We start from the raw sequence: 22,511 nt of genomic DNA, 5'->3' as shown, positions 1-22,511 counted from the left end.
AAAGATTTAAAAGAGACATCAGGGACAGCTCCTCCACACAAAGTTGGTGCTTATTTAGGAAGAGCTAAACAGGTAGTGGTTGAGGTGGGAACATCAGCAATTTTCAAAAGCCATTTAGGTAAGTACATGGAGAGGAGAGGTTTAAAGGCAGCCAAATGCAGCAAGTGGGACTAGCCCACGGGGTGTGGATGAGTTGGGCTGAAGGGCCTGTTTCCATGCAGTTTGACTGTTTAACCCTTCAAATGCTGGCAAGGCACCTTTACAAGTGCCGGGCTATAGTGTACCATGGAGTCTAGACACCTACAATCTTTGTGCTCTCAGACTCTTGAATGGACCTGTTACATAATAAGATTGACTGTTGGCATCATTTACCTGCACTTTTACTGGCACAGGGATTGAGCTTAAGAGCCGAGAGGTAATGTTGCAGCTATATAGGATCCTGGTCAGACCCCACTTGGAGTACTGTGCTCAGTTCTGGTTGCCTCACTACAGGAAGGACGTGGAAACCATAGAAAGGGTGCAGAGGAGATTTACAAGGATGTTGCCTGGATTGGGGAGCGTGCCTTACGAGAATAGGTTGAGTGAACTCGGCCTTTTCTCCTTGGAGCGATGGAGGATGAGAGGTGATCTGATAGAGGTGCACAACATAATGAGAAGCATTGTGGATAGTCAGAGGCTTTTTCCCAGGGCTGAAGTGGCTAGCACGAGAGGGTATAGTTTTACGGTGCTTGGAAGTAGGTACAGAGGAGATGTCAGGGGTAAGTTTTTTACGCAGAGAGTGGTGAGTGTGTGGAATGGGCTGCCGGCAATACTGGTAGAGGCAGAAATGATAGGGTCTTTTAAGGGACTCCTGGATGGCTACATGGAGCTTTGAAAAATAGAGGGCTATGGGTAAGCCTAGGTAACTCTAAGATAAGGACATGTTCGGCACAGCTTTGTGGGCCGAAGGGCCAGTATTGCGCTGTAGGTTTTCTACATTTCTACGTTTTTCAGTTGCTTTCACACTTTATCCTGCATAGTTGTCGCATTACCTTGTTCGACCTCAATGCATAGTGTAACGATTTGATCTGTATGACATGCAAAACACATTTTTCACTGTCTTTTGCTACACGTGACCATAATAGACCAATACCAATTAAACCAGATGCTCCAGCCAGTCTGGGAACGATCAATCTAACCCTTCTCTTCTGCATAACCCTCCGTCTTTCTCACATCCATGTACCTACCTAGGAGCTTCCCAAATGTCCCTAAGGTACCTGCCTCTGCTACCATCCCCGGCAACGCTTTTCATCGATTCACCACTCTTACTGTGAAAAACTTAGTAGAACATAGAGCAAACCACTTAAATTATTTTTTATATTTCCTATTGTAACTTACAGGAGATTTTTTAAATGTACTGCACTGTGCTGTTGCTGCAAAACCACACATTTCAGGACGTTTGTTGATGATGGTAAACCCGGCTCTGAACCTCGTTGGGGAGTTAACTCACTGCCACCTTCCAGGTGGTGGTTATGGATTGATAATGAACGTCGGCAACACACACACACAGGATCGGCAGGTCAGGCAGCATCTATGGAAAGGAGTAAACAGCTGATGTTTCCGGCCGAAACGCCTCTTCAGGACTGGAAAGGAAAGGGGGAAGATGCCAGAATGAGAAGGTGGGCGGGGGGTGGGGGAAGGAGGATAAGGTGAAGCCAGGTGGGTGGGAAAGGTAAAGGGCTGGAGAGGAAGGGATCTGATAGGTGAGGAGAGTGAACCAAAGGAGAAAGGGAAAGAGGAGGGGATCCAGGTGGAGGTGATAGACAGTGAGTAGAAGTAAGAGGCGAGAATGGGGTGTAGGAGAAGAGGGGACAGGGAGGGATTTGTTTTTACTGGAAGGAGAAATTGATATCCATGACATCAGGTTGGACGCTACCCAAATGGAATACTGTATACGGTAACTATGCTACCGTGCACCCCAATGCTGACATCTCGCAAAGCAATGAGGCATGGGGACGTAGTGGTTAGCACAATGCTTCACCGTACCAGTGACCCAGGTTTAATTCCAACCGCTGTCTGTAAGGTGTTTGCATGCACTCCCCCTGACCGTTGGGTTTCCTCCAGGTGCTCTGGTTGCTCCCCACAGTCCAAAGACCTACCGGTCGGTAGGTTAATTAGTCATTGTAAATTGTCCCGTGATTAGGCTAGGGTTAAATCCGGTTTGCTAGGCAGTGTGGCTCAAATAAATAAATCATCCGTGTCTGAATAAATATTAAAAAAAATCTTTTACTGTTTCTCTCATCTCCTCCCAGATCAGAATAGCCAGCAACCAGCTCAGGATGAAAGGCAGGGTACAAGCTGGCTAAATTTAATTGTAGACCAATGCTCAGAGCAACTGCGTTATTCAAAAAAAGAGATTAGATTAGCTTTATTTGTCAGATGTACAGTACATCCAGACAAACAGTGAAATGCATCATTTGCGTCAAAGACCAGCACAGTTTGAGGATCTGCAGATTTGCTGGAGGAAGCTTGCGAGTGTTGTGCATGGCATGTTCTCAATTAACTAACCCTTACTAACCCATTTGTCTTTGGAAGGTGGGAGTAAACCAGAGCACCCAGAGGAAACCGACGCAGTCACCGGGAGAACGTACGAACTCCTTACAGACATTGCATTGCTATCACTGCTGCTAGCTGCTAGCTGCTACATTACTGAGCCACTACTGGCTCAGTGGCAAAGCGGCTGGGATAAAGCTTTGCAGTGCCAGTGACTGTGGATCAATCCTGGCCCTGTCTGTACATTCCCCTGTGACCTCCCACATTCCAAAGACGTGCGGTGTGTTTTGGTGTGGGCTGGCGTCCTCGGCACTTTATTTCTGAATTAAAACAAATGACTTATGTGATGCAATGTTCACAGGAGGGGTGAGAAGGGACACGTTTCTCGTGGCGACTGCGTCAGAACTAGTACAGTTCTGTTGCACCAACTATTTATCGTGCAGAAAGATTGCCCTTAGCAATGAAAAACCACTCAGTGTCACCACTTCTAATGGAAACCAATTAGTCACCCAGTCTTGTTAGGCACTCCTGGCCTTGTGTCCCTGCAACAAGATCAGACCTTGAGGGATTGAGAGCGTCCTGATAAAAAAAAATCTACAGGATTTCAAAGAGATTTCCAGAAGAAAGCTCTACTCCTTAATCTAGCTCCTTTAGATGCTTTAGGAGTGGAATTGTCAACACCTGGATAATACATTTACTAAAAACATTGCGTCCCCTGGAGTACTGATCATCCCATGTGCACTGAGGTAATATGTCCCCTAGCTCTGTCAGGTGGTGGAATTTGAAAGCTTCCTCAAGGGCCATTTTGCTTCCCATCCCCACCCCCACCACATGTTATCCAGATGTTTCCTGCTAGTTTTCAATGGTAAAGAGAAACACAGACAAATATCTCTCTCCCCTCTACAAACCCCCTACCCTCACCTTCCCAAATCCCCCCAATCACTTGCCCTGGTGAACAATGCTTAATGAAAGCATTTCTTTCATTTGAGTCACTGATGGCCTGGGGAATTCATGTCTCTGCTAATGCGTTTTACTCAAGGTGCAGTTTCAGTTTGAATAATGAGATCATATCCACTGTCAGATTAAAATTAATCAATTCCAGTTGTGAAACTAAATCAAAAAGAGTACAAATTATTGTTGGCCTGAATACATTAAAAACCCACAAAATTGCTCAGTGGAATAAGTCAAGGACAGGATTGACAGGATGGTAGCTCTCTTTCAATTCTGTGGGTGGTGCTGCATGCCATTCTTATTTGGCGGAGTGATTTGTCTGGTTAAAACCGATAATGACCGAGACTCCTATATCCTAATTCTTTCCGGCACCCCTGAGCAGTCGCCGAACAACTTCTTAAAGGGTCAAGTGGCACATGAGATTGAGCGATAGCAGGTCAATATTCAGGACCGCATGCGTGCAACAATGAATGGAACAATGTGTGCCTACCCTATGCCACCAAGTCCGGGTATCCCGCTGAATCCCATTCGTGACTGGGATGAAGAATTGCAACTATTTCCCATGAGTGAGGAGTTCTCAGTAAGTGTGAGTCATAAGCTCGCATTGACTACTTTCCATTCTTTCCATCTTTAGCCAGTGGGTAGTAAATCTGTGGAATTCTTTGCCACGGGCAGTTGTGGAAGCCTAGTCATTGGGTGTATGTAAAGGAGAGACTGATTCGGTTCTTGATAAGACAGAACTAGAATATAAATAAAGAATGTAATGTTGAGGCTTTATAAGGCACGAGCAAGGCCTCACTTGAAGTATTGTGAGCAGTTTTGGGCCCCTTATCTTAGAAAGGATGTACTGAAACTGGAGAGGGTTCAACGGAGGTTCACAAAAATGATTTTGGGATTGAAGGGCTTGTCATATGAGGAGTATTGGATTGCTCTGGGTCTGTACTCAATGGAATTCAGAAGAATGAGAGGGGGGAATCTAATTGAAATCTATTGAATGTTGAAAGGCCTTGATAGAGTGGATGTGGAGAGAATGTTTCCAATGATGGAGGAATCTAAGACCAGAGGACTCGGCCTCAAATAGAGGGATGTCCATTTAGAACGCAGATGAGAAGGAATTTGTTTAGCCAGAGAGTGGTGAAGTCTTGATTAGTCCAGCCATGAAGGGATAGAGGGGGAAAGCACGATATTGGGGTTGAGAGGGAACTGAATCAGCCATGATGAAATGGTGGAGCAGAATCAATGGGTCAAATGGCTTAATATGTCTTATGGTCTTATGGAAAGTGGGCAAAAGAAATGTCTTTGTCCTCGCCATGTGGTGGAAGAAGTGGAGACTGGCATTTTGTAAGACCACTCTTGTGACCAGCGTTCTGTGAGCTGTTTTTCTGATCTAATTTTCTGTTTTATTTTACTTGACTGAGGTAAGAGTCAACTTTATCAAATCACTTTTCAGGAGAAATAGTCTCTTGCCAGATACAGTAATGGAAAATACACACAGGCTGAAGTCAGAACCAACAGAAATGAAATATAACAGTGCACAACTGCCAAAGAAAAAGAATAAAAATGAAGGATTTCAGAGGGAAAGCAGTGAGAACTCTAGGGAGATTAACTATCACAAGGAAGTTACAGGGAGAAGAAGGATCAATAGTTTGCCAGAGGAAGATCCCTATTTTGGTGTTGGAAGTGGGAGTAGTTTTAGTGAGGACTGGTACGAAAGGAACGATTGTATTCAACAAATGCATTAGTTGTTTGTCAGTCTTTTTGTGTATTTTTATTCTGATAATTTTGTATTTCTCTGTTATATTGTGAATGCCTGGAAGACAATGAATTTTAAGGTTATATATGGTGACATTTACATACTTTCTTATGTACGTACTTACATACTTAAGAAGTTCTGTGATTTATGGATTGGATTGTGGCTTCTTTCAGTTGTCTTTTTTTAAATTTTGTGATTTTGCCTGTTCTTTCTGGTTGCCATTTGGCATGATTTGTTGAATTTTTTTGTGCAAGGGGGAGGATTTAGGGTTTGATTCTCTTCTTGCCGTTTGCACGATTTGTTTTTCTGCATGTGTGTGTGTGTGTGTGTGTGTGTTGGGGGGGTGGTTGATGTAGTTGCTGCCATTTGCATGTTATTTTTTGAGGGGGTGGGGGTGATGTTTCTTTTTGAAGGACTACATGCTTTTCTCTGTTTCATGGCTATCTGGAGAAGACAAGCCTCAGAGTTGTATACTGCAAACATACTTTGATAATAAATGAACATTTGAACCTTTAATAATGTTTACTTTGAAGCTTTGAAACATCGAATGGTGGACCTATGGTCAGCACAGCAAATATGAACATTGACGTAATAAAGTTGCAAGTCTTAAATTAATTTGGATTTGTGTGCTCATTTAATTAACCTAAGTTCATTGACTGAGGTAGGTGTCAACATTATGCAATCACTTTGTTAGGAGGAATTATTCTTTACTTACTCAATACTTCCCCAGCATATACTGAAGAACATGAGAACATAATTGTGCTTTATAGCCATTTTATTGATAATGCAAAGAGCCGTGCATAACCATAGGACAAAGCAATCCTCATTAGAGGGCCAATAGTGTTACCTATTCACAATGAACACTTTAGTTACCAGATGAATGTCTCAAGAAAGAGTGAGGAATGCCAAGGTTGCTTACTGTACAGATCAATGGGCTGAATTAATTGTACTATAAGGGCCAGCAGCATTCCTATAAATAGTTACTGTCAGAATAAAAACTGAATATGGGTATTCAATGGCATTAACAGTGCATATCACAAAAGATGCCTAATTTCTTGAGCTGCCATTCAGATAAGCCAATCAACATTTATCAGGCTTGGATATTTTATTGTACAAAATGGAAGAAGGAGGTAATAAGAGTATTGGGAGTGTAGGAGCAAACAAAGATCACACAGAGTTGGTATCTGAAATAACGGGTGACTCATTAAAATTTGGGGACCGGTCAAAGCTGATCTATTTGGGTCTGAATTTGGTACAGCTTTTACACTCTCAGTTGACGAGAATGGTGGTGACAGCAAGAGTTAATAAAGTAACAATCTAGGTCCTGAGAACGAGCTGCCAATGCAATGATTTAACCGTTTATGAGAAGTACATGGATGGTAGTGGTATGGACAGCTATGGTCCAGTGGAGGTCGATGGAAGTAGGCAGTTTCAATGGTTTGCCTTGGATTAGATAGGCTGTTTATAAGCTGCACTTTTCTATGACTCCATAACTCTACAGAATAAAATGGTTATCGACAGGTCAACATTAAATCCAATTTTCCATTACAACAATGGGTGCAACAGAATTAGTGAAGGTCCTGAAACTTGGGTGTCATTGTTGCTTCAATCCAAGTCTCTATTTTTGTTTGCAGTTCCTTGTTATTACATTAGTACAATGCACATCATGACTCTCTCCCCTACGACAGGAATCTAAAGTTTGGTTACAGAATCAAGGATGCTTGGAAGAGAGAAGCTTTGATTCCAGTTGTCTGAGTCAGTTGCCAGAGTTTGGTGCCACAGTAGCTTAGCAGTTGGTGTGACGGCTTTGCAGCTCAGGGCATCAGAGTTCAGACTTCAATCCCAGCATCCTCTGTAAGGCGTTTGTACACCCTCCCTGTGGAATGTGGGGGTTTCCCTCCAGGTGCTGATTTCCTCTCACAGTCCAATGCCTTTCCCAGTAAGTTAATTGGTCATTGTAAATTGTCCTGTGATTAGGTTAGGATTAAATTGGGGTCACTGGGAGTTGCGTGGGGCAACATGGTTCCAAGGGCCAGAAGGGCCTATTCCGTCCTGGATCTCTAAATAAATAAACAACGTCGAAGAGTCCCCAGTGGGTAAAAATTTATTTCTCTCCATCCGTCCCTATCAAATTTCCACAATATCATGCAACCATCTATCTATCTTGGCAATAGTCAAGTTTATTGTCATTTAGCTATATACATGTACAAATGTATATGACCATGTAATGTGTATAGAAATGAGGCAACGTTTCTCCGAACCAGAGTGTAAAACACAGTAGTACACATAATACACATATCGCACGGTAGCTTACGAAGGTAAGGATAAAATTTACAGATAAATCACACATATGTAATAAACTAATGTGCATAAATTAATATTGTAGGTACAGAACAAAGGCAGGAAGTGAGGGTGATGATGGAGGTTTGTTTCTGAGACTTGTTGCTGCTGGGACCCTTGTTGTTTGTAGTATAGGTGAACGGCTTGGATACAGATATCGGAAGCATGATCAGTAAATTTGCGGATGGTACAAACATTGGTGGGATAAGAACTTAGTTTAGTACAGCACAGTACAAGCCCTTGGCCCACAATGTTGTGCCGACTTTTCAATTTACTCTAAGATCAATCTAACCCTTCCCTCCTACATAGCCCTCCATTTTTCTATCATCCATGTGTCTATCTAAGAGTCTCTCAACTGTTGTTGATAGTGTGGGAGGTATTCAAGTTGCAGAGGGATATCGATGGTGAGATGGCAGATAGAGACAAATGTGAGCTGATGCATTTTGGGAGCACCAATGAGATTCAAACATACATCTCCAACGGTAGATTCTTATGGTGTACTACAGGTCCACAAATCCTTGTGAATGTTACTGTGCTTTTTGGCCATTTTATTAAGAGTGCACAGCAGGATAAAAGAGCTTATGCATCATTACAGGACAAACCAATGATCATTAGTGTTCTAACTCTGCCAGTCTTTGTGTCATATACACACTGACTGATCATATCACTCACATTCACACCCAAGCCATTCACAACAATTCATTTGGATATATTTATATACTAACAAAGGTTCAAAGGTTTATTTATTTTCAAAGTATGTATCCATAAGCAACTCAGATTTTTCTTCTGCAGACAGCCACGAAACAAAGAAAGAACATGAAAGTCATTCAGAGCGAAACATCAGACCCCCTTCCCTCACATAAAACAGACAGACATGGCCAAAAAGCAAAGAATATAAAATTCATAAGTCTGGGAAAGTCCACAGTCTATAAACGCAATAGACATAAACCATAAACAGGAATAAGTTTGCTTACTAGTTCATAATTGAGTCCCTGTACTATTTGGGTACTCCAGACTCCCTCCAATGTCAATGTACCCTTCTTATTGGTAACATCACATCAGCCACTGAACTGAAGGCAGAAAGGGGCTTGTATCTGACTCAGAGATCAGCCCTGTCTCTGACTGAAAGTGTTTGAGGAGCTGAATGCCTCATTATTGTCCCAGTCTTTCTAATCACTTAAGTATTATCAGTAAATCTCTATGATTTCAATACAGCATTTCAAGGCTCATTGTTCCTGTCTTGTGAGACAAATAAAAATTAAAAAGGCAGTATCCATTTAGTCAGCTATCGGCATAGAGAGTTTATTAAAAAAGGGTCACTGCAGACAGAACCTATAATTGAGACTACAACGAACTCTACAAATAAACAAGAGATATCCTCTCAAGCAAATTATCATGCGTGGAGGACTAGTGTTGAATTAAGTGCACAGAGTCAATTCTTGTTGCCTGAGCAGCATGATCTCTGGGGAATGTTAAACCAGTGGAATGAATTTATAAAGCATTGCTCAGACCACATATGGAACCTTGTGAGCAGTTTAGGGCCTCCTACCTAAGAAAGGATGTGCTGACATTGGAGAGGGTCCAGAGGTAGTTCATGAGAATGAAAGGGTTAACACATGAGGAGCATTTGATGCCCTGTACTTGCTGGAGATGAGAAGAATGAGGGGGGATCTCATTGAAACCTATTGGATATAGAATGGCCAAGATAGAGTGGACTTAGAGAACATGTTTCCTTCTGTGGGGATGTCTAGGACCAGAGAGTACAGCCTCAGTTAGAGGGATGTCCCTTTAGAACAGAGGTGAGGAGGATTTTCTTTAGCTAAAGGATGGCAATTCTATGGGATTCATTGCCACAGAAGGCCATGGAAGGCAAGTCATTGGGTATATTTCATGTTGAAAGGTTCTTGATTAGTAAGGGCATCAAAGGTTACAGGGAGAAGACAGGAGAATGGGGTTGAGAGAGTCCATCAACCATAATGGAATGGTGGAGCAGACTCAATGGGCCAAATAGCCTAATTCTGCTCCTATGTTTTATGGTCTTTAAGATTTTCCTTAAAACCTATCTCTTTCAATGAGCTTTTGCTCAAATATGGATAGGGAGGTTCTTGATTAGTAAAGTTATGGGGAGAAGGCAGGAGAATAGGATTGAGAGGGATAATAAATCAGCCATGATGGATTGGTGGAGCAGACTTAATGGGCAGAATGGCCTAATTTTTCTCCTATTCCTTATATCTTATGATGTACTTTACCCTTGATCTTTGGTGTCACTACGTACAATCTATAAAGAAAGGGAGTAACGACCAACCTTGCATCATGCTCTGATGGAGGCTCCAGTAGATCCCGAGGCAGTTCTTCTCCTTCTTCATGCCTCGCTTGCACTTGCAGTTGTGCAGGGGGCTGGAGAGAAGCGACACCACCGCACTCATGCACTGGTTCTTGGCACCGGGACCCAGTGGAGCTGCACTGCTGCCAGCCATGCATTGGCGGAATGTCCTGTACTTGGAGCTGCACTTGGGGTCATTGATGCAGCTCTCGCTGGCCTGTAAGCAATCACTGTGGGCCCCTTCCACATTCCACAGTCCATCTAGCAAGGAGGGGCAGGGGGGAAGAAAGAAGATGTTCATATTTAATTTGACGGCACGAGTCCATGATAGAAACCAGCCTCCTCTCCACTGACACCATCTACTTTTCTCGGTGACGTGGAAAAACAGCCAACATAATCAAAGAGCCGTAGCACCCTGCACCTTCTCTCTCCTCTTCCTTTCCATCAGACAGAAGATACATAAGCTTGTAAGTGCGTGCTGTACCACCATGCTCAAAGACAGCTTCCAAGCTGCTGTAATGAAGAGACCTCCTGTATGGACCTCTTGACCTCACTATCTACCTTGTTACAGCCTTGCACCCTATTGTCTACGTGCACTGTAATTTCTCTATAACTGCTACATTATGTCCCCATTTGTTATTGTTTTTTTCTTTTTTGACTACCTTGATGGGTTCCTTAAGGTCGTTATAGCCAAGGGATGGTATTTGGGATAAGCTTCCACTACCCACTAAATGCTCCCAATGGTGTGCACCTCAAATAGCCTCTCACAACCAAGTCCAACTCCTGGCCTTCATGTGTGGCTTAGCTACTAAGATCCAAGCGGATCTGTTTCTGTTGACAAGAGAAAGGGCAAAAGCAGGTGCCTTAAAACCAGGCACTTCATGCAGACCAGGCTCGTCAGCCATGGTTGGCAGCTCATCTGGGAGAAGGAAGACTCTAATCGCAAACCTCTACTGCCTTGTGGCTATATCCATTCACGGGGAAGGCTTTGGGAGTAAACCCCAAGGGAAGAGTCCCTAAGGCAACCCTCCATTGAGTTCAATGATGACCGGCAACTCCTGTGATGCAGTTGATATCAAACTGTATCGGTCTCTGCCATTCCTTTGGATTCATCAGATGCATGGAGAGGGGAAGCTTGCTACATTGACAACAGCTTTCTGTCCATATTGTACTTCCCTGACTTGCGTATCAAGACAGCTCGGACACAATATCCGTGGTCAACCCAGACCAACGGAGGCTTCACACTACCCCAATATACCTATGCTCTGAAATGAACTGTACAGAAGTCATGTAAAATGGTGCTTTTCTCTGTAATCTCAGTATGTGAGACAATAATAAAACAATTACCAATTGCTCAAAGTTCGAAGTAAATAGATTATCAAAGTACGGATATGTCACCAAACACTTCCCTGAGATTCATTTTCTTGCGGACATTCACAGTAGAACAAAGAAAGACAATAGAATCAAAGAAAAACTACACACTAATAAAGCCTGATAAGCAATCAATGTGCAAAGAAAGACAAATTGTGCTAATACAAAAAATAAGTGCAAAAATAATGAATAAATGCATAAATCCGCTGATAGAAAGGTTGTGAGTGGTGGTAAAAATCTTCTGAGGTGTATATATTTCAATGCTAGGAGTATTGCGGGGAAGGCGGATGAGTTGAGGGCGTGGATTGACACGTGGAATTATGATGTTATAGCAATTAATGAAACTTGGCTACAGGAGGGGCAGGACTGGCAGCTTAATATTCCAGGGTTCCGATGTTTCAGATGTGATCAAGGCAGAGGAATGAAAGGTGGGGGAGTAGCATTGCTTGTTAGGGAAAATATTACAGCAGTGCTCAGGCAGGGCAGATTAGAGGGCTTGTCTACTGAGTCCTTATGGGTGGAGCTGAGAAACAGGAAAGGTATGGCCACATTAGTGGGATTGTATTACAGACCACCCAATAGTCAATGAGACTTGGAAGAGCAAATCTGCAGAGAGATAGCAGGCAACTGCAGGAAACATAAAGTTGTGGTGGTAGGGGATTTTAATTTTCCATACATTGATTGGGACTCCCATACTGTTAGGGTTCTAGATGGTTTAGAGTTTGTAAAATGTGTTCAGGAAAGTTTTCTAAATCAATATAGAGAGGGACCAACTAGAGGCGATGCAATATTGGATCTCCTGTTAGGAAACGAGTTAGGGCAAGTGACAGAAGTCCGTGTAGGGGAGCACTTTGGTTCCAGTGATCATAACACCATTAGTTTCAATTTGATCATGGACAAGGATAGATCTGGTCCTAGGGTTGAGGTTCTGAACTGGAAGAAGGCCAAATTTGAAGAAATGAGAAAGGATCTAAAAAGCGTGGATTGGGACAGGTTGTTCTCTGGCAAAGATGTGATTGGTAGGTGGGAAGCCTTCAAAGGGGAAATTTTGAGAGTGCAGAGTTTGTATGTTCCTGTCAGGATTAAAGGCAAATTGAATAGGAATAAGGAACCTTCGTTCTCAAGGGATATTGCAACTCTGATAAAGAAGAAGAGGGAGTTGTATGAAATGTATAGGAAACAGGGGGTAAATCAGGTGCTTGAGGAGTATAAGAAGTGCAAGAAAATACTTAAGAAAGTAATCAGGAGGGCTAAAAGAAGACATGAGGTTGCCTTGGCAGTCAAAGTGAAGGATAATCCAAAGAGCTTTTACAGGTATATTAAGAGCAAAAGGATTGTAAGGGATAAAATTGGTACTCTTGAAGATAAGAGTGGTCGGCTATGTGCGGAACCAAAGGAAATGGGGGAGATCTTAAATAGGTCTTTTGCGTCTGTATTTGCTAAGGAAACTGGCATGAAGTCTATGGAATTGAGGGAATCAAGTAGTGAGATCATGGAAACTGTACAGATTGAAAAGGAGGAGGTGCTTGCTGTCTTGAGGAAAATTAAAGTGGATAAATCCCCGGGATCTGACAGAGTGTTCCCTCGGACCTTGAAGGAGACTAGTGTTGAAATTGCGGGGGCCCTGGCAGAAATATTTAAAATGTCGCTGTCTATGGGTGAAGTGCCGGAGGATTGGAGAGTGGCTCATGTTGTTCTGTTGTTTAAAATAGGATCGAAAAGTAATCCTGGAAATTATAGGCTGGTGAGTTTAACGTCAGTAGTAGGTAAGTTATTGGAGGGAGTACTAAGAGACAGAATCTACAAACATTTGGATAGACAGGGACTTATTAGGGAGAGTCAACATGGCTTTGTGCATGGTAGGTCATGTTTGACCAATCTATTGGAGTTTTTCAAGGAGGTTACCAGGAAAGTGAATGAAGGGAAGGCAGTGGATATTGTATACATGGATTTCAGTAAGGCCTTTGACAAGGTCCCGCATGGGAGGTTAGTTAAGAAAATTCAGTCGCTAGGTATACATGGAGAGGTGGTAAATTGGATTAGACATTGGCTCAATGGAAGAAGCCAAAGAGTGGTGGTAGAGAATTGCTTCTCTGAGTGGAGGCCTGTGACTAGTGGTGTGCCACAGGGATCAGTGCTGGGTCCATTGTTATTTGTCATCTATATCAATGATCTGGATGATAATGTGGTAAATTGGATCAGCAAATTTGCTGATGATACAAAGATTGAAGGTGTAGTAGACAGTGAGGAAGGTTTTCAGAGCCTGCAGAGGGACTTGGACCAGCTGGAAATATGGGCTGAAAAATGGCAGATGGAGTTTAATACAGACAAGTGTGAGGTATTGCACGTTGGAAGGACAAACCAAGGTAGAACATACAGGGTTAATGGTAAGGCACTGAGGAGTGCAGTGGAACAGAGGGATCTGGGAATACAGATACAAAATTCCCTAAAAGTGGCGTCACAAGTAGATAGGGTCGTAAAGAGAGCTTTTGGTACATTGGTCTTTATTAATCCAAGTATTGAGTATAAGAGCTGGAACGTTATGATGAGGTTGTATAAGGCATTGGTGAGGCCGAATCTGGAGTATTGTGTTCAGTTTTGGTTACCAAATTACAGGAAGAATATAAATAAGGTTGAAAGAGTGCAGAGAAGGTTTACAAGGATGTTGCCAGGACTTGAGAAACTCAGTTACAGGGAAAGGTTGAATAGGTTAGGACTTTATTCCCTGGAGCATAGAAGAATGAGGGGTGATTTGATAGAGGTATATAAAATTATGATGGGTATAGATAGAGTGAATGCAAACAGGCTTTTTCCACTGAGGAAAGGGGAGAAAAAAAACCAGAGGACATGGGTTAAGGGTGAGGGGGGAAAAGTTTAAAGGGAACATTAGTGGGGGCTTCTTCACACAGAGAGTGGTGGGAGTATGAAATGAGCTGCCAGATGAGGTGGTAAATGCGGGTTCTTTTTTAACATTTAACAATTGGACAGACACATGGATGGGAGGTGTATGGAGGGATATGGTCCGTGTGCAGGTCAGTGGGACTAGGCAGAAAATGGTTCGGCACAGCCAAGAAGGGCCAAAAGGCCTGTTTCTGTGCTGTAGTTTCTATGGTTTCTAAATATTATTGAGAAAATGAGTTGCAGAGTTGCATTACTAAACATGCATTTAAATGCTCTGCATGGAATTCTAGCATAAGATGTAGTTGTCAATATTAAAATGCTCTCTGTGAGAAAGGAATTTCAAACAGATGCCATTGGCAGAATGGGGTTGATGACTTTCTTGTGATCTGCATCTCATATTCTGCTTAGGATAGGGTCTGAATCAACAATTTCATTAGTACGTCTTAGGAGAGATATGATTGCAATGGACAGTGCAGAGAAGATCTAAAAGATGGGGTGAGGACTGGAATGTTGCAGTTGAGCGATATGGTTGGATATAGCAACGGCTGTTTTTCTTGGAACAGAGCAGGCTGTGTGCAGACATAATTAAAAGGAAAGACCTATTTCCCTTAATTATTTGTCAAGAAGAAACAGAAGGCATCAATATAAAGTGGTCAGCAAAAGGGTGATAAAGAAAAATATTAAACACAAGATATTCTGCAGATGCTGGAAATCCAGAACAGCACACAAAATTCTGGACAAACTCAGCCGGCCAGGCAGAGTCTATTGAGAGGATGTTTTGGGCTGAGATGCTTCATTAGGACTGCAAAGGAAGGGGGAGGAAGCCACAAGAAGAGGTTAGGGTGAAGAGAAGGAGAACAAGTTGGCAAGTGATAGGCAAAGCCAGGTGAATGAGAAGATAGGTGAGTGGGGAAGGGAGGATGAAGTGAGAAGATGGATGGGAGGAGATAGCTTGAAAAAGGAAAAGGGCTGGAGAAAAAGGAATCTGATAGGAGGGGACAGTGAACCACAGAGGAAGGGAGGGAAGAGAGGAACCAGAGGGAGGTGATAGGCAAGTGATGAGAAGAGAAGAGGTAAAAAGAGAGCCAGAATGGGGAATGGAAAAAGAGAGAAATGGGAGGCGAGTGAAATTACCAGAAATGAGAGAAATTGATGCTCATGCCATCAGGTTGAAGGCTACCCAGAGAGAATATGAAGGTTCCAAAATGGGACTCACTGTCAGAAAGGGTCAGGAAGGCAGAAACCACATTTAAACCATTCTAAATTTGTAAATGAGGAACCATAAGCTTGTGCTGGAAAATGAGACGAGTTTGATTTTTTTAACACAGAACTGAGGGGCCAAATGTGTGGTAAGTTTTCTGTGATTCGGAAATTGTCTTGGCTTGAGAAAGGTGCCTCAGGGCTGAGTGGAGGGGGAATGCAATAAGATGAATATTACTGACATGGTGAGCTTTATTATCTGGAATGAACTGTCTTAATATGTGATGATAGCAGATCCAATTTTAATATTCAAAAGGGAACTAGATAATCAACTATGAAGAAAGTTACACAACTGAAGCTAATCACATTGTGCCTGACATCGGTACTAAGTCAGCAGTTAGTGGTCGGTATGCTACTTCGACAGAAGATAATTTGCCTTGTTAATTTTTTGTTACATAATTCAGGTATGTGCTGACAGGAGGAGATTAATGATTATTTAGATGATTACGAAGGGGGGAGAAGGAGTTCAGCCTAACCCTCTCCACCATTGTGTGCACTCTAATGTAGCTATGGCTGAAACCTGTGGAAGAATATTGAAGCAACATACATCAAAGTTGCTGGTGAACGCAGCAGGCCAGGCAGCATCTATAGGAAGAGGCGCAGTCGACGTTTCAGGCCGAGACCCTTCGTCAGGACTAACTGAAGGAAGAGTGAGTAAGGGATTTGAAAGCTGGAGGGGGAGGGAAGAATATTGACCTGTGTTGCTTTTAGAATGTAAAGAACGAGCGAAGACGAGAGAATGAAAGATTAAAATTAGCTTATACTTGGGGAAAATGTTTATTTATTTATTTATTTAGCGATACAGGACAGACAGGCCATTCCGGCCCCATGAATCGCGCTGCCCAGCAACCCACAAATGCAACGCCAGGCTAATAGCAGGACAATTTACAATGACCAGTTAACCTACTAACCAATACGCCTTTGGAATGTGGGAGGAAACCCATGTGCTCACAGGAGGGACATACAGGTTGGTAGGTTAATTGGTCATTGTAAATTGTCCCGTGATTAGCCTCGGATCAAATTGGGGAGATTGCTGGGTGGCTCGGCTTGAAGGGTTGGAAGTGCCTATTCTGTGCTTCGTCTCAATAAATAAATTAATCACAGATTGCTCTGTTCTTGATTAGTAAGGGTGTTAAAGGTTACGGGAAGAAGGCAGAAGAATGGGGTTGAGAAGGATAATAAATGAGCCATGATGGAATGGCAGAGCAGACTTGATGAGACCCCTGCCCCTATACCTTACGATTTTAATGGTATTGGTTATCGTTGTCATGTGTACTGAGACACAGAGGAAAGATTTTATTATCAAGTCAATCGGTTTCAGTAATATGGGATCAGAGATAAATTTAACATCAATATACTTAAAGGGAAGGCAGATTAATTTTGAATGATTAGGAATAAATGAGAACAATGAAGAATTAGCACAGAGGGGAGTTGAGGTCTGGTGGAGATTAGCCATAATGATATTCAACAGTGATCCAGGTAGCCTATTCCTATTTGTCTTGTGCCTTCTGCTTGTGAATACTGATCAGGATATGAGGGATAACTTCCTTGATGTAACAAAAGTATTTTAAAATTTGTTTCTTGTTTTTATCTGATTCAGCAGCAAGAGGTATCCGCAAGCCAAGGAAGCACTGTACACATGCTTAAGGTGATAAGAAATTACTTTACAAGAGTTTTAAAAAGAATAAAATTCAGAAGGAAAGAGGAATGGCTAATAAATAGTTAATGAGATAAAATAATACCTATCAACCAAACACGAAGCCACAGCACACAATATACTGCCTGAGGGAACCGCAGGTGTCCGACAAGTTTTCCAGTCTCTCTATCCCTCTCTCTCTCTCTCTCAATGTCCATAAGACCATAAGATATAGGAGCAGAATTAGGCTATTTGGCCCATCGGGTATCTCTGCCATTTCATTATGGCTGATCCATTTTCCACCTCAGCCCCAGTCTCTTGCCTTCTCCCTGTATCTCTTCATGCCCTGACTAATCAAGAACCTGTGAATCTCTGCCTTAAAAATACCCATTGACTTGGCCTCCACCGCCGCCTGTGGCAACAAATTCCACAGATTTGCCATTCTCTGGCTAAAGAAATTTCACCTCATATCTCTTCTAAAAGTTCACCCCTCTGTTTTGAGGCTGTGTCCTCTGGTTATAGACTCCTCCCACCATATGAAACATCCTCTCCACAGCCACTCTGTTGAGGCCTTTCAACATTCGAGAACCTTCGATGAGATTCCTCCCTCATTCTTCAGAGTTCCAGTGAGTACAAGCCCAGAGCCATTAAATACTTCTCATATGACAAGCCTTTCAATCCTGGAATCATTCTCATGAACCTCCTTTGATCCCCCCTTCAATGTCAGCACATCCTTTCTGAGTTAAGGGGCCTAAAACTGCTCACATACTCCAAGTGAGGCCTCAACAGTGCTTTATAAAGCATCAACACTGAGGTGACTTTAAACTAGAATGGTTGGGGGGTGGGAATCAAATTAAAGCGGCTAGGTGTGAGGGGGTTAGTTCACAACAGAGGGATGGGAACCAGTGCAGAGAGACAGAGGGGTGTAAAGTGAGCGTAGAAGCAAAAAGTACAAAGGGGAAAAGTAAAAGTGGCAGGCCGACAAATCCAGGGCAAGCATTAAAAAGGGCTAAGAGAGTTGTAAAAGAGTGCCTGAAGGCTTTATGTGTCAATGCAAGGAGCATTCGTAATAAGGTGGATGAATTGAAAGTGCAGATTGTTATTAATGATTATGATATAGTTGGGATCACAGAGACATGGCTCCAGGGTGACCAGGGATGGGAGCTCAACGTTCAGGGATATTCAATATTCAGGAGGGATAGACACGAAGGAAGGGGAGGTGGGGTGGCGTTGCTGGTTAAAAAAGAGATTAACGCAATAGAAAGGAAGGACATAAGCCGGGAAGATGTGGAATCGATATGGGTAGAGCTGCGTAACACTAAGGGGCAGAAGACGCTGGTGGGAGTTGTGTACAGGCCACCTAACAGTAGTAGTGAGGTCGGAGATGGTATTAAACAGGAAATTAGAAATGTGTGCAATAAAGGAACAGCAGTTATAATGGGTGACTTCAATCTACATGTAGACTGGGTGAACCAAATTGGTAAAGGTGCTGAGGAAGAGGATTTCTTGGAATGTATGCGGGATGGTTTTTTGAACCAACATGTCGAGGAACCGACTAGAGAGCAGGCTATTCTGGACTGGGTTTTGAGCAATGAGGAAGGGTTAATTAGCGATCTTGTCGTGAGAGGCCCCTTGGGTAAGAGTGACCATAATATGGTGGAATTCTTCATTAACATGGAGAGTGACGTAGTTAATTCAGAAACAAAGGTTCTGAACTTAAAGAGGGGTAACTTTGAAGGTATGAGACATGAATTAGCTAAGATAGACTGGCAAATGACACTTCAAGGATTGACGGTGGATATGCAATGGCAGGCATTTAAAGGTTGCATGGATGAACTACAACAATTGTTCATCCCAGTTTGGCAAAAGAATAAATCAAGGAAGGTAGTGCACCCGTGGCTGACAAGAGAAATTAGGGATAGTATCAATTCCAAAGAAGTAGCATACAAATTAGCCAGAGAAAGTGGCTCACCTGAGGACTGGGAGAAATTCAGAGTTCAGCAGAGGAGGACAAAGGGCTTAATTAGGAAGGGGAAAAAAGATTATGAGAGAAAACTGGCAGAGAACATAAAAACGGACTGTAAAAGCTTTTATAGATATGTAAAAAGGAAAAGACTGATAAAGACAAATGTAGGTCCCCTGCAAACAGAAACAGGTGAATTGATTATGGGGAGCAAGGACATGGCAGACCAATTGAATAATTACTTTGGTTCTGTCTTCACTAAGGAGGACATAAATAATCTTCCAGAAATAGTAAGGGACAGAGGGTCCAGTGAGATGGAGGAACTGAGCGAAATACATGTTAGTAGGGAAGTGGTGTTAGGTAAATTGAAGGGATTGAAGGCAGATAAATCCCCAGGGCCAGATGGTCTGCATCCCAGAGTGCTTAAGGAAGTGGCCCAAGAAATAGTGGATGCATTAGTGATAATTTTTCAAAACTCGTTAGATTCTGGACTAGTTCCTGAGGATTGGAGGGTGGCTAATGTAACCCCACTTTTTAAAAAAGGAGGGAGAGAGAAACCGGGGAATTATAGGCCGGTTAGCCTAACGTCGGTGGTGGGGAAACTGCTGGAGTCAGTTATCAAGGATGTGATAACAGCACATTTGGAAAGCGGTGAAATGATCGGACAAAGTCAGCATGGATTTGTGAAAGGAAAATCATGTCTGACGAATCTCATAGAATTTTTTGAGGATGTAACTAGTAGAGTGGATAGGGGAGAACCAGTGGATGTGGTATATTTGGATTTTCAAAAGGCTTTTGACAAGGTCCCACATAGGAGATTAGTGTGCAAACTTAAAGCACACGGTATTGGGGGTAAGGTATTGGTGTGGGTGGAGAATTGGTTAGCAGACAGGAAGCAAAGAGTGGGAATAAACGGGACCTTTTCAGAATGGCAGGCGGTGACTAGTGGGGTACCGCAAGGCTCAGTGCTGGGACCCCAGTTGTTTACAATATATATTAATGACTTGGATGAGGGAATTAAATGCAGCATCTCCAAGTTTGCGGATGACACGAAGCTGGGTGGCAGTGTTAGCAGTGAGGAGGATGCTAAGAGGATGCAGGGTGACTTGGATAGGTTGGGTGAGTGGGCAAACTCATGGCAGATGCAATTTAATGTGGATAAATGTGAAGTTATCCACTTTGGTGGCAAAAATAGGAAAACAGATTATTATCTGAATGGTGGCCGATTAGGAAAAGGGGAGGTGCAACGAGACCTGGGTGTCATTATACACCAGTCATTGAAAGTGGGCATGCAGGTACAGCAGGCGGTGAAAAAGGCGAACGGTATGCTGGCATTTATAGCGAGAGGATTCGAGTACAGGAGCAGGGAGGTACTACTGCAGTTGTACAAGGCCTTGGTGAGACCACACCTGGAGTATTGTGTGCAGTTTTGGTCCCCTAATCTGAGGAAAGACATCTTTGCCATAGAGGGAGTACAAAGAAGGTTCACCAGATTGATTCCTGGGATGGCAGGTCTTTCATATGAAGAAAGACTGGATGAACTGGGCTTGTACTCGTTGGAATTTAGAAGATTGAGGGGGGATCTGATTGAAACGTATAAGATCCTAAAGGGATTGGACAGGCTAGATGCAGGAAGATTGTTCCCGATGTTGGGGAGGTCTAGAACGAGGGGTCACAGTTTGAGGATAGAGGGGAAGCCTTTTAGGACCGAGGTTAGGAAAAACTTCTTCACACAGAGAGTGGTGAATCTGTGGAATTCTCTGCCACAGCAAACTGTTGAGGCCAGTTCATTAGCTATGTTTAAAAGGAAGTTAGATATGGCCCTTGTGGCTACAGGGGTCAGGGGGTATGGAGGGAAGGCTGGGTTCTGAGTTGGATGATCAGCCATGATCATAATAAATGGCGGTGCAGACTCGAAGGGCCGAATGGCCTACTCCTGCACCTATTTTCTATGTTTCTATGTAACATTACATCCTTGTTTTTATAATCTAGTGTTTTTATGTCCTTGTCTCTCTCTCTCTCTCCAGCTTTTAACACGAATCACAACCCAGCCTAAGAGAAGATTCCCACTTGTACAAAGAAATTTGCCCCTTTTAGTCCCCTTACTTTCCCAGATAAACATGTTTCCCACCATTATCTACTCTCAAGTCTGTAGACTGGTATCACACTAAGTTCTCAAAACATTTCTGTGGACTGGTTCCCCTGTACTTTCTCAAAACATTCCCAAATCCCAGACTAACAGTATTTTGTCTTACAAATTTCCATTTTGCGTTAAACGTTTTAGCATATACTAAGGAGGAATCAAATTTAACAATTTCTTTTGCTTTTGGTTTTTCTTTTCACAATGATGCAAAGGTGATTTATTGATGTCCATTTGGGAGAGCAGGCAAGATCTTATTAATTAATTAAATATTGAGATACAGTGTGGAAAAGGCCCTTTTGGCTCTTCAAGCTGCACTGCCCAGCAATCCCCTGATTTAATCCTAGCCTAATCCTTGGACAATTTATAATGACCAATTAATTTACCAACTGGTATGTCTTTGGACTTTGGGAGGAAACCAGAGCACCCGGAAGAAACCCACGTGGTCATGGGGAGAACATACAAACTCCTTACAGGCAGTGGTGGGAATTGAACCCGGATTGCCTGAGCTAACCGCTACGTTACCGTGTTGTGAGAAGGGAGGAGGGGAGTGTCGGAGCTGTTATGGTGTCATTCGAGGAGCATTGATGATGAAGGCTGAAGATGGGCAGATGAAAACTTGAAGAGTAGTTTAAAGATTGCGCAGGATGTGAGCTGGGGGAAATTGCCAAAAAATGGGATGTTAAAACAATGTCCTGAGAGATAATTCCCATGAACAAAGCCGTTTTAAATTAATCTGTCAGGCAGGGAAGAAGATTGGATCAGCTTCTTGCCTGCATCATCAAGGACAACAACTTATTTCTAACACTTTAGCTGAATAAAATATCCCAGGCTTGCTTAGAGTAAAAGAGAATGAGATTAAAAAAAAGGGCAGCAGGCAGACAATCCAGTTATGTCACTTTCCTTCTAGAGATAGTCACTTAAAACTACCTTTTCAGACAGAATATAAGTATCGGGAGAATACTGGTCACAATCATGATCCCACCAATCCATGGCATACCATAGGACCATAAGACAAAGGAGCAGAATTAGGCCATTCAGCCCATCGAGTCTGCTCCACCATTTGATCATGGCTGATGGTAGCCTGTCGCCATTATAGCTCGGGGGCTTCGGAGTTTGGAGTTCACTTCTGGTGCTGTCTATAAGAAGCTGTACGTTCTCCCTGTGAATGCATGGGTTTCCTGCAGAAGCTCCAGTCCAAAGATGTTAGTAGGTTAATTAGTCATTGTAAGTTGTCTTGTGAGTAGGCTAGGGTTAATAGGTTAATATCCTAGGCGGGAGAAGATAGCAGCGCACTGCACGCGCGCAGCTCTCCGGTGAAAAGGATACCGTATCCGTTAG

At 42.9% G+C, this 22,511-nt stretch overlaps 1 protein-coding gene across 5 annotated transcripts in view; it reads right to left on the bottom strand.

Moving 5' to 3' along the window:
- gfra4a (GDNF family receptor alpha 4a) overlaps positions 1–22,511 on the bottom strand; it is a 422,120-nt gene that overhangs the window by 284,153 nt on the left and 115,456 nt on the right. For all 5 annotated transcript variants that reach the window (XR_010017776.1, XR_010017777.1, XR_010017775.1 and 2 more), the window contains exon 2: positions 9,882–10,160. Coding sequence is in view for 2 of the 5 variants with exons in the window: in XM_063047126.1 (XP_062903196.1) it covers positions 9,882–10,160 (279 nt within the window). In the remaining 3 variants the exon portion in view is untranslated. The remainder of the gene's footprint in view (positions 1–9,881; positions 10,161–22,511) is intronic.

Source organism: Mobula hypostoma, chromosome 4 (assembly GCF_963921235.1).
Source record: "Mobula hypostoma chromosome 4, sMobHyp1.1, whole genome shotgun sequence".
NCBI lineage: Eukaryota > Metazoa > Chordata > Chondrichthyes > Myliobatiformes > Myliobatidae > Mobula > Mobula hypostoma.
The sequence above is the reverse complement of the archived record's forward strand: the minus strand, read 5'-3'. Positions and strand labels throughout refer to the sequence as shown.